We start from the raw sequence: 10,517 nt of genomic DNA on the forward strand, positions 1-10,517 counted from the left end.
AGGTGACGCCTGCAAACTTCCACTGAAGCTTTTATTTTGAAAGAACAGGATGACCATGCTGAACATGGAACAAAGCGGGTTCTTTGCTTCCTGTCAAATCAGTAAAAAAAATCATGATCACAGCAAATCTGAGGTCACTTTTCAAAATAAAAGCTTTCAAAGAGATCCTGCTTTTAATGTTAAATCTGATCAGCAGCTTGAATAAAAGAGAAAATCTGTCGCCTTGTGTTTTAAGAGGACTTCCTGCTGTTTCTTCAAATTAAAAGTCTGCTTGATAAAACAGAAAGTGGAGGCATCGTGATTGGCTTCACCCAGGTGAATGGTTACCGTGGAAATGGCTAATCACCCCCCCACAGCTGATCCATCCCATTGCAAACAGGAAGGCCGCTCCTTCCTCACTTCCTCCTCTTCAGGAAGCCCGTGGCCTCTCTCTGCAGCCTCTTGATGTCCTCGCCATCGCTGTCGTCCGAGGGGGCGGGGTTATAGTCAGAGTCATTGTCAGGATCTTCGCTGTCGTCATCGATGAAGCTGTCTTCATCCTCCTCTTCGTCAGGGGGGTTTCGGGGGACGGCTCGAGTGGAACGAGCTGCAAAGTCAAACGGAGCGGTTGAACCGAAGCTGAACCATGCACGGAGCCGTGCACGACTCTGTGCACGGAGCCGTGCACAGCTCCATGCACGCTCTGCAGGTGAAGTGGCTCCAGCAAACGCATGAGCTCACAGTCCTGCAGATGACCTCCGACCTCGTGGCAGAAGGTTCCGTCCTCACGCACATACCTGGTTTCCGCGTGTGCTTGAACTCCCTCCTGTGCAGCGGGTTCTTCCTGGAAACACAGAATCCAACAGTTGGGCTCGTGGTTCTGTGGCGGAGAAACGACGACAGAGCAGCGGCGCCACCGGCTGGACCGCTCATGCCCCGCCCATCATCACCAACATGCAGCTACAACCCGAGGACACCTGAGGGGGCTCAACTCTCTCTGACAAAGAGTCTGCAGCGCCGTGGGTTCTGCAGGGACGGGGTCTCACCTGTAGCAGTCGGTTCCGTACGGACACTCGGGTCGCTCCCCCTCCCCCCCCTCCTCCTCCTCCTCCTCCTCGTAGTCGGAGTCTCCAGGATGACTGCTCTCCTGAAAGTGAAGCGGATTCTTCCTGGAAACAGAAGAAGATGAGGGAGATCTGCTGTCTCCTCCTCTTCAGATCTTACCAGGTGAGCTTACCTGTAGCAGTCCTTCCCGTAAGGACACGGCATTCGGCGCTGGGTTGTGGGCGTGGCCCTGGGCGGAGCCAGGACAGATGTGTCCCTCTCCTCCTGGGTTCGGTTGGTGGGCGGTCCTCCCGGGTCGTCTGCGTTTACGGCGAGGCGGCGAGGCGCCTTCTCCACCTGGGGTCTGGTGGGTTCTCTCCATGAGAGCGCTGATGCTCCTGCAGGAACGTCCTGCAGACAGAACCGCGCTTCCATCAGCGTCCAGAACCACAACGTCCCAGGAGGTCCAAGACTCCAGAAAACAAAGCTGTTCTGGTTCTGAAGCTGTCTGACAGGAAGACAACTTTACAGAGGAACCGTCAGCATGGAGGGTTCCTCAGAACCGTTCTTTAGAACCTCAGAACCGTCAGCATGGCGGGTTCCTCAGAACCGTTCCTTAGAACCTCAGAACCGTCAGCATGGCGTGTTCCTCAGAACCGTTCCTTAGAACCTCAGAATCGTCTGCATGGAGGGTTCCTCAGAACCGTTCCTTAGAACCTCAGAACCGTCAGCATGGCGGGTTCCTCTGAACTGTTCCTTAGAACCTCAGAACCGTCAGCATGGAAGGTTCCTCAGAACCGTTCCTTAGAACCTCAGAATCGTCTGCATGGAGGGTTCCTTAGAACCTCACAATCGTCTGCATGGCGGGTTCCTCAGAACCGTTCCTTAGAACCTCAGAATCGTCTGCATGGAGGGTTCCTCAGAACCGTTCCTTAGAACCTCAGAACCGTCTGCATGGCGGGTTCCTCAGAACCGTTCCTTAGAACCTCACAATCGTCTGCATGGCGGGTTCCTCAGAACCGTTCCTTAGAACCTCAGAATCGTCTGCATGGAGGGTTCCTCAGAACCGTTCCTTAGAACCTCAGAACCGTCTGCATGGAAGGTTCCTCAGAACCGTTCCTTAGAACCTCAGAACCGTCTGCATGGCGGGTTCCTCAGAACCGTTCCTTAGAACCTCAGAATCGTCTGCATGGCGGGTTCCTCTGAACTGTTCCTTAGAACCTCAGAACCGTCAGCATGGAAGGTTCCTCAGAACCGTTCCTTAGAACCTCAGAATCGTCTGCATGGAGGGTTCCTTAGAACCTCACAATCGTCTGCATGGCGGGTTCCTCAGAACCGTTCCTTAGAACCTCAGAATCGTCTGCATGGCGGGTTCCTCAGAACCGTTCCTTAGAACCTCAGAATCGTCTGCATGGAGGGTTCCTCAGAACCGTTCCTTAGACCGACAGAACCGTCTGCATGGCGGGTTCCTCAGAACCGTTCCTTAGAACCTCAGAATCGTCTGCATGGCGGGTTCCTCAGAACCGTTCCTTAGAACCTCAGAACCGTCTGCATGGAAGGTTCCTCAGAACCGTTCCTTAGACCGACAGAACCGTCTGCATGGAAGGTTCCTCAGAACCGTTCCTTAGAACCTCAGAACCGTCTGCATGGCGGGTTCCTCAGAACTGTTCCTTAGAACCTCAGAACCGTCTGCATGGCGGGTTCCTCAGAACCGTTCCTTAGAACCTCAGAATCGTCTGCATGGAGGGTTCCTCAGAACCGTTCCTTAGAACCTCAGAATCGTCTGCATGGAGGGTTCCTCAGAACCGTTCCTTAGACCGACAGAACCGTCTGCATGGAGGGTTCCTCAGAACCGTTCCTTAGAACCTCAGAACCGTCTGCATGGCGGGTTCCTCAGAACCGTTCCTTAGAACCTCAGAACCGTCTGCATGGCGGGTTCCTCAGAACCGTTCCTTAGAACCTCAGAATCGTCTGCATGGAGGGTTCCTCAGAACCGTTCCTTAGAACATCAGAACCGTCTGCATGGAAGGTTCCTCAGAACCGTTCCTTAGAACCTCAGAACTGTTTGCATGGCGGGTTCCTCAGAACCGTTCCTTAAAACCTCAGAACCGTTTGCATGGCGGGTTCCTCAGAACCGTTCCTTAGAACCTCAGAATCGTCTGCATGGCGGGTTCCTCAGAACCGTTCCTTAGAACCTCAGAACCGTCTGCATGGCGGGTTCCTCAGAACCGTTCCTTAGACCGACAGAACCGTCTGTATGGCGGGTTCCTCAGAACTGTTCCTTAGAACCTCAGAATCGTCTGCATGGCGGGTTCCTCAGAACCGTTCCTTAGAACCTCAGAACCGTCTGCATGGCGGGTTCCTCAGAACCGTTCCTTAGACCGACAGAACCGTCTGTATGGCGGGTTCCTTAGAACTGTTCCTTAGAACCTCAGAATCGTCTGCATGGCGGGTTCCTCAGAACCGTTCCTTAGAACCTCAGAATCGTCTGCATGGCGGGTTCCTCAGAACCGTTCCTTAGACCGACAGAACCGTCTGCATGGCGGGTTCCTCAGAACCGTTCCTTAGACCGACAGAACCGTCTGTATGGCGGGTTCCTCAGAACCGTTCCTTAGACCGACAGAACCGTCTGCATGGAAGGTTCCTCAGAACCGTTCCTTAGAACCTCAGAACCGTCTGCATGGCGGGTTCCTCAGAACTGTTCCTTAGAACCTCAGAACCGTCTGCATGGCGGGTTCCTCAGAACCGTTCCTTAGAACCTCAGAATCGTCTGCATGGAGGGTTCGTCAGAACCGTTCCTTAGAACCTCAGAACCGTCTGCATGGCGGGTTCCTCAGAACCGTTCCTTAGAACCTCAGAACCGTCTGCATGGCGGGTTCCTCAGAACCGTTCCTTAGACCGACAGAACCGTCTGTATGGCGGGTTCCTCAGAACTGTTCCTTAGAACCTCACAATCGTCTGTATGGCGGGTTCCTCCGACCTGTTCCTTAGAACCTCAGAACCGTCTGCATGGCGGGTTCCTCAGAACCGTTCCTTAGAACCTCAGAATCGTCTGCATGGAGGGTTCCTCAGAACCGTTCCTTAGAACCTCAGAACCGTCTGCATGGAAGGTTCCTCAGAACCGTTCCTTAGAACCTCAGAACCGTCTGCATGGCGGGTTCCTCAGAACCGTTCCTTAGAACCTCAGAACCGTCTGCATGGCGGGTTCCTCAGAACCGTTCCTTAGAACCTCAGAATCGTCTGCATGGCGGGTTCCTCAGAACCGTTCCTTAGAACCTCAGAATCGTCTGCATGGAGGGTTCCTCAGAACCGTTCCTTAGACCGACAGAACCGTCTGCATGGCGGGTTCCTCAGAACCGTTCCTTAGAACCTCAGAACCGTCTGCATGGCGGGTTCCTCAGAACCGTTCCTTAGAACCTCAGAACCGTCTGCATGGCGGGTTCCTCAGAACTGTTCCTTAGAACCTCAGAACCGTCTGCATGGCGGGTTCCTCAGAACCGTTCCTTAGAACCTCAGAATCGTCTGCATGGAGGGTTCCTCAGAACCGTTCCTTAGAACCTCAGAACCGTCTGCATGGAAGGTTCCTCAGAACCGTTCCTTAGAACCTCAGAACCGTTTGCATGGCGGGTTCCTCAGAACCGTTCCTTAGAACCTCAGAACCGTTTGCATGGCGGGTTCCTCAGAACCGTTCCTTAGAACCTCAGAACCGTTTGCATGGCGGGTTCCTCAGAACCGTTCCTTAGAACCTCAGAACCGTCTGCATGGCGGGTTCCTCAGAACCGTTCCTTAGAACCTCAGAACCGTCTGTATGGCGGGTTCCTCAGAACTGTTCCTTAGAACCTCAGAATCGTCTGCATGGCGGGTTCCTCAGAACCGTTCCTTAGAACCTCAGAACCGTCTGCATGGCGGGTTCCTCAGAACCGTTCCTTAGACCGACAGAACCGTCTGTATGGCGGGTTCCTCAGAACTGTTCCTTAGAACCTCAGAATCGTCTGCATGGCGGGTTCCTCAGAACCGTTCCTTAGAACCTCAGAATCGTCTGCATGGCGGGTTCCTCAGAACCGTTCCTTAGACCGACAGAACCGTCTGCATGGCGGGTTCCTCAGAACCGTTCCTTAGACCGACAGAACCGTCTGTATGGCGGGTTCCTCAGAACCGTTCCTTAGAACCTCAGAACCGTCTGCATGGCGGGTTCCTCAGAACCGTTCCTTAGAACCTCAGAACCGTCTGCATGGAGGGTTCCTCAGAACCGTTCCTTAGAACCTCACAATCGTCTGCATGGCGGGTTCCTCAGAACCGTTCCTTAGAACCTCAGAATCGTCTGCATGGAGGGTTCCTCAGAACCGTTCCTTAGAACCTCAGAACCGTCTGCATGGAAGGTTACTCAGAACCGTTCCTTAGAACCTCAGAACCGTCTGCATGGCGGGTTCCTCAGAACCGTTCCTTAGAACCTCAGAACCGTCTGCATGGCGGGTTCCTCAGAACCGTTCCTTAGAACCTCAGAATCGTCTGCATGGCGGGTTCCTCAGAACCGTTCCTTAGAACCTCAGAATCGTCTGCATGGAGGGTTCCTCAGAACCGTTCCTTAGACCGACAGAACCGTCTGCATGGAAGGTTCCTCAGAACCGTTCCTTAGAACCTCAGAACCGTCTGCATGGCGGGTTCCTCAGAACTGTTCCTTAGAACCTCAGAACCGTCTGCATGGCGGGTTCCTCAGAACCGTTCCTTAGAACCTCAGAATCGTCTGCATGGAGGGTTCCGCAGAACCGTTCCTTAGAACCTCAGAACCGTCTGCATGGAAGGTTCCTCAGAACCGTTCCTTAGAACCTCAGAACCGTCTGCATGGCGGGTTCCTCAGAACCGTTCCTTAGAACCTCAGAACCGTCTGTATGGCGGGTTCCTCAGAACCGTTCCTTAGACCGACAGAACCGTCTGTATGGCGGGTTCCTCAGAACTGTTCCTTAGAACCTCAGAATCGTCTGCATGGCGGGTTCCTCAGAACCGTTCCTTAGAACCTCAGAACCGTCTGCATGGCGGGTTCCTCAGAACCGTTCTTTAGACCGACAGAACCGTCTGTATGGCGGGTTCCTCAGAACTGTTCCTTAGAACCTCAGAATCGTCTGCATGGCGGGTTCCTCAGAACCGTTCCTTAGAACCGTCTGCATGGCGGGTTCCTCAGAACCGTTCCTTAGAACCTCAGAATCGTCTGCATGGCGGGTTCCTCAGAACCGTTCCTTAGAACCTCAGAACCGTCTGCATGGCGGGTTCCTCAGAACCGTTCCTTAGACCGACAGAACCGTCTGTATGGCGGGTTCCTCAGAACTGTTCCTTAGAACCTCAGAATCGTCTGCATGGCGGGTTCCTCAGAACCGTTCCTTAGAACCTCAGAACCGTCTGCATGGAGGGTTCCTCAGAACCGTTCCTTAGACCGACAGAACCGTCTGTATGGCGGGTTCCTCAGAACTGTTCCTTAGAACCTCAGAATCGTCTGCATGGCGGGTTCCTCAGAACCGTTCCTTAGAACCGTCTGCATGGCGGGTTCCTCAGAACCGTCCAGGAGGAACCTCCAGACAGAGAAGCTCAGCAGGTTTTAGCTTCAGCATCTTCATCACCGCTTTACTCAACCGTTTCAGGTGCCTTCTCCTCCTCAGCATTCATCTTCCTCTTTCTCTGCTCCTCTTCCTCTTTCGATGTGGGCGTGGCCTGAACACCGCCAGCAGGTCGTTTCCTCCTCTGAAGAGTTGACTGAACTAAACACACACAAAACCCCATCAGACCAACAACATGCTTCTACAGAGCAGAACCACAACCAGACAGAACCGGTCAGTCAGATCAGAACTGGATCCGGCTCTTTCTAAGCGATCAGAGCAATTTCTGAGGAAGAGCCAAAGATGGTCTCTGCAGGACGTTGCTGTTCCGCTCAGGTGAGTCCAGGTGTTCTCTCGTGTTCTGAGCGTTCCCCTGGCATACAGAGATTCCTTCGGGTTCTCTGGTTGAATTTGGCTTTTTTACCCATGAATCTTTGCACCGTTTGCCACAGTTACCTTTGAGCATGAGGGCTGGGGTCTGCACGGCGGCCGCCATCATCCAGGCAGGAAGGGTTCGAACCCTGACCTCAGACAGAGCGGCGTGCCTCTGATCCTCCATGTTGGTCTGTGAAGATCAAAGGCCGGACTTCAAAGGACAACGAGGGTTCGAGGACCGTTTCCTTCCTGATGCTTCAGCGCAGGGCCTGACATAACGGTGTGGGCGGGGCACCCACCTGTCGGGATCTCCCGTCTGACTCCGCCCCCTCCTCTCCTGCTGGACCCTCCTGACCTTCTCCTGAGGCGGGAAGCTGCTCCTCCTCCTCAGCGCTCCGGATGCTCCTGCAGGACACAGAGACGTGAGGCAGCTCCTGCAGGAGCAGCTCTTCATCAGCTGGAGGGTCTTCCTCCGTCTGTTTGATCCCAGCTTCAAACAAAAGCGGCGCCGCCCACACCCTCCTGGAATACCTGGAGCCCACGGCCTCCACCCTGAAGACCAGCCGCCCCGGCAGCAGAGAGAGCAGCTCGCCATCGCGCAGCGTGTACCAGGATCCTTGGGGCAGGGGGCGGGGCTCCGAGGACAGGGAGGCCTGGATGAAGCACGGGTTGGCGTGGGTCTGGGGAGGGACATGAGCGCATCAGTTTGGGATCTGGGGAGGCCCGAAGACACCAGGAGGACCATCTGCAGACGGCACGGCTCCTCCTCTGAGGAGGTGCAGAGACAGAACAGAGAAGGTCAGAGGTCATCCTGGATGGATCCACATGGTTCTGATTGCCTGAAGTTCCACCTGGATCTTCTTCAGAACCGTTTCAGTAAAGCTGAACCGGACTCAAACAGATCCGGTTCTGTTTTGGTCAAACCGTGTGACGGGTTGCGTTGTTCATGTAACGTCAGTGGTTTCCTCCATCTTGGCCGGATGTGACATCATCAAACCCTGAACTGAAAGACCCGATCGGGTCGCTGTGGAACCAGAACCGTCTGGATTTTCTACATGCAAACTCTAGCAGAACCGAAAACGTGACGGCGGCGTCCTCCTGAACCTCGCCGTGTTCAGAACTCTAGGAGAGTGTGTGTCTGGGGGGGGTCGGTACCGGTTTGAGGCGCAGCTCTCCGTCCAGGTTCTGCAGCAGCCCGTGGCGTCTCGACACCCTCTTGTCGCTGATCTGGGGTGGAGACAGAAACACTCAGTCACTTGTGAGGCGATGGAGCTGAGGATCAGCGTCCCTCACACCACGTCCCCTCAGGAACTTGTCCTGAGGGGGGTACCAGCTCCAGTTCTGCGTCAGAGGTCAGGTGATCACCTGCCAGCTGTGGCAGCGGAGTCACGTGACCGTGCCCCGCCTCTGTCTGACCCGACACTCTGCGGGACTCACTGTGAGCAGGGGACCCCGGCCCAGCAGCGTCTCCCCTGGCGGAACGGGGACCGGATTCCCGCCATCCACCGGGACCAGGAGGAAGCCGGACATGAGCTCCGGAGGCGGGGGGGTCCGGCTGGCGGGAAGAGTTTATCAACACACGCGGTTCGGAAAATGCGTTGGGTCCAATTGACCCGGGTCTCTGCGGATCTGGACTATGAAATCCGGGTCTGAGAGCCGCAGGTGAATTCGGGAACAACTTCCGCTACTTTTGAATCCAGACTTCCGGTTTCCAGTGGAGCATGCGCAGTGGTGTCTTTAAGGTGTCAGCAAAAAAGTTAAAATTTCCATCGATTTTTACGAAAGATCCAATTTGAGTAATTAAAAATTGAAATAAACAAAAACTTAACATGTTCATGTCAGCCTGAAGTTAAAGTGTTGATCAGTAAACTGACCTGCGCAGAAAAAAACGTTCAAAAAAAGATAAATTGTTTGGATTTTAAGTAAGAATATTTTCTCTTTAAATTTCACATTAGATTACAAAAGTTTAAAAACAACGGAGTTTGGTTTTTTGACAGTGAGGCCTTTCTACGCATGCGCGTGGTTTAAATTCACGATGACGTCACGTCTGTGTACAAACAACCGTTGGGACATTTAAACAGTCAGCTGTCGGGATCAAACCCCGTGTCCTGTCCGCGCTTGATTACTGCGTCCCTGTGGTTCAGCGTCTCGGGAAAGAACCCGATTCCGTTTCTGCTCGGAGTTCAGACCGGAACCGGCGGCGTTTGTCTGCTAGCTGCTCTCCCCCAAAACACTCGTTTAGACGGAGGTGGGGGTGGGGTCCCGGTGGGGGGTCCCGCTTGAGCCCTGATCCGGTTCTGAGGCTTCGGTCACGTGCGCCTCCCGCCCCCACGTCCGAGGCTCAGGTGCCAAACAGAGAGCAGGTAGGACTTCTGTCTTCAGCACCTGTGACGTTTTTGAAACGTGACCGGAAGTGAGGCCACATGAAAAGGTTCTGAAGGCCGATCCGGATCCCGGACTGCTGTGGACCCCTGAGGAGCAGACCAGGTGGGTCTGAGACTACACGATCCACGTGCTAAAATCTGATTGACACCCCCATAAATGTCTTTCATCTTTCAGTCGCCCCCTCCCCCTCCCCCCTTATGATGCAGGATGAACCTGCAGAGACTCCGCCCCCACACCCGATGGAAGGAAGCCCCACCCTGATGGCAGCCCCCCCCGAACGCCCCCCTCTGAACTTTGTGGAGGCGCTTCCTCTGGAGATGAGCGTGCGGATCTTCAGCCAGCTGGACGCTGACAGCCTGTGCCGCGCCTCGCAGACCTGCCGGCTGTGGCACGCCGTCATCCAGCAGAGCGAGCAGCTGTGGAGGGGGCAGGGCCTGGTGGTGCGCGCCGTCTGCCAGAGGGAGGTGGACCGCGACAGGAGCCACGGCCATTCCTGGAAGGTGAGCCTGGTCTCCCCCCTCCCCCAATATGGCCAGGTTATAGGGGGGGCGGGGGAGTTCTGATGCCTCCCTCTGAGGCCCCTCCCTCATCACATGACCCTCATGTAAGTGAAGGTCCCTGACCTCCTTGATGATGAAGGTCATTGACCTCCTCCTCATCGCACCTCCTCATGCCATTGAGCTGTCCGTCTCCCTCTTTGCTTCTGGATAAGGGTGGAGGGTGGCACGGTGGTGTAGTGGTCAGTGCGTTCTCCCGGTTCACGTGTGGCTCCGCCCCCCTGCAGGTCACCGTGGTCAGGAACTACGCCCGCAGCCGCCTGAAGGCCGACTGGCTGACGGGGCGCTACAGTCACGTGCGCTCTGTGGCGGAGCTGCGTGGCAGGAGGATGACGCCGCTGGACGCAGAGACGTGGGGGGAGATCCTTCAGGCTGAGCTGGACAGATGACCCCCCCACCCCAACCCCAACCCTCCACCCCCACAAGAACTTGGAATGAGACTGTAAATGATCCAGACCTGAGTATGACAGAAAACACCAATTTTATTACAAAATAAAAGTTTTCTCTGGAACAGTTGTGTAGGTGTAGGCCCTGTGGGGGTGGGGGTGGGGGGGTCGAACCGGACTGAAGGTTTAGTTCGGGTCAGAAC

At 54.9% G+C, this 10,517-nt stretch overlaps 2 protein-coding genes across 5 annotated transcripts; one reads left to right on the forward strand and one right to left on the reverse strand.

Annotated features, from left to right (window-relative positions):
- Window positions 1-17: 17 nt before the first annotated feature.
- aplf (aprataxin and PNKP like factor) lies at window positions 18-8,542 on the reverse strand. Of its 2 annotated transcripts, XM_023953761.1 has the most exons (10): window positions 8,424-8,542; window positions 8,142-8,213; window positions 7,518-7,666; window positions 7,286-7,391; window positions 7,068-7,176; window positions 6,649-6,773; window positions 1,217-1,434; window positions 1,026-1,148; window positions 777-823; window positions 18-586 (listed from the first exon to the last, which is right to left on the reverse strand). In XM_023953761.1, the coding sequence occupies exons 1-10, from the start codon at window positions 8,514-8,516 to the stop codon at window positions 396-398; spliced, it is 1,233 nt and encodes a 410-aa protein (XP_023809529.1). In that variant the 5' UTR covers window positions 8,517-8,542; the 3' UTR covers window positions 18-395. The 2 variants fall into 2 exon arrangements, with proteins under 2 accessions (XP_023809529.1, XP_023809539.1); XM_023953771.1 differs by lacking the exon at window positions 1,026-1,148.
- A 425-nt stretch (window positions 8,543-8,967) lies between these two features.
- fbxo48 (F-box protein 48) lies at window positions 8,968-10,439 on the forward strand. 3 transcript variants are annotated; one of them, XM_023953803.1, is made up of 3 exons: window positions 8,968-9,476; window positions 9,555-9,871; window positions 10,156-10,439. In XM_023953803.1, exons 2-3 carry the CDS (start codon window positions 9,569-9,571, stop codon window positions 10,315-10,317), a joined length of 465 nt encoding a protein of 154 aa, XP_023809571.1. In that variant the 5' UTR covers window positions 8,968-9,476; window positions 9,555-9,568; the 3' UTR covers window positions 10,318-10,439. The 3 variants fall into 3 exon arrangements, with proteins under 3 accessions (XP_023809571.1, XP_023809564.1, XP_023809580.1); XM_023953796.1 differs by having other exon boundaries at window positions 8,968-9,473; window positions 9,546-9,871; XM_023953812.1 differs by having other exon boundaries at window positions 8,968-9,473; window positions 9,578-9,871.
- The last annotated feature ends 78 nt before the right edge of the window (window positions 10,440-10,517 follow it).

This window comes from Oryzias latipes, chromosome 1, assembly GCF_002234675.1.
Source record: "Oryzias latipes chromosome 1, ASM223467v1".
In the NCBI taxonomy this organism is placed as follows: domain Eukaryota; kingdom Metazoa; phylum Chordata; class Actinopteri; order Beloniformes; family Adrianichthyidae; genus Oryzias; species Oryzias latipes.

Excerpts from the sequence above, each read along its gene's own strand:
- aplf (XM_023953761.1), bottom strand. The coding sequence starts at position 8,516 with ATGTCCGGCTTCCTCCTGGTCCCGGTGGATGGCGGGAATCCGGTCCCC. Across the intron at positions 1,435-6,648 it reads AGGAGAAGGCACCTGAAACG|GACGTTCCTGCAGGAGCATC; the intron begins GTTGAGTAAAGC and ends TTCTGTCTGCAG. Across the intron at positions 824-1,025 it reads TACGGAACCGACTGCTACAG|GAAGAACCCGCTGCACAGGA; the intron begins GTGAGACCCCGT and ends CTGTGTTTCCAG.
- fbxo48 (XM_023953803.1), top strand. The coding sequence starts at position 9,569 with ATGATGCAGGATGAACCTGCAGAGACTCCGCCCCCACACCCGATGGAA. Across the intron at positions 9,872-10,155 it reads GCCACGGCCATTCCTGGAAG|GTCACCGTGGTCAGGAACTA; the intron begins GTGAGCCTGGTC and ends GCCCCCCTGCAG.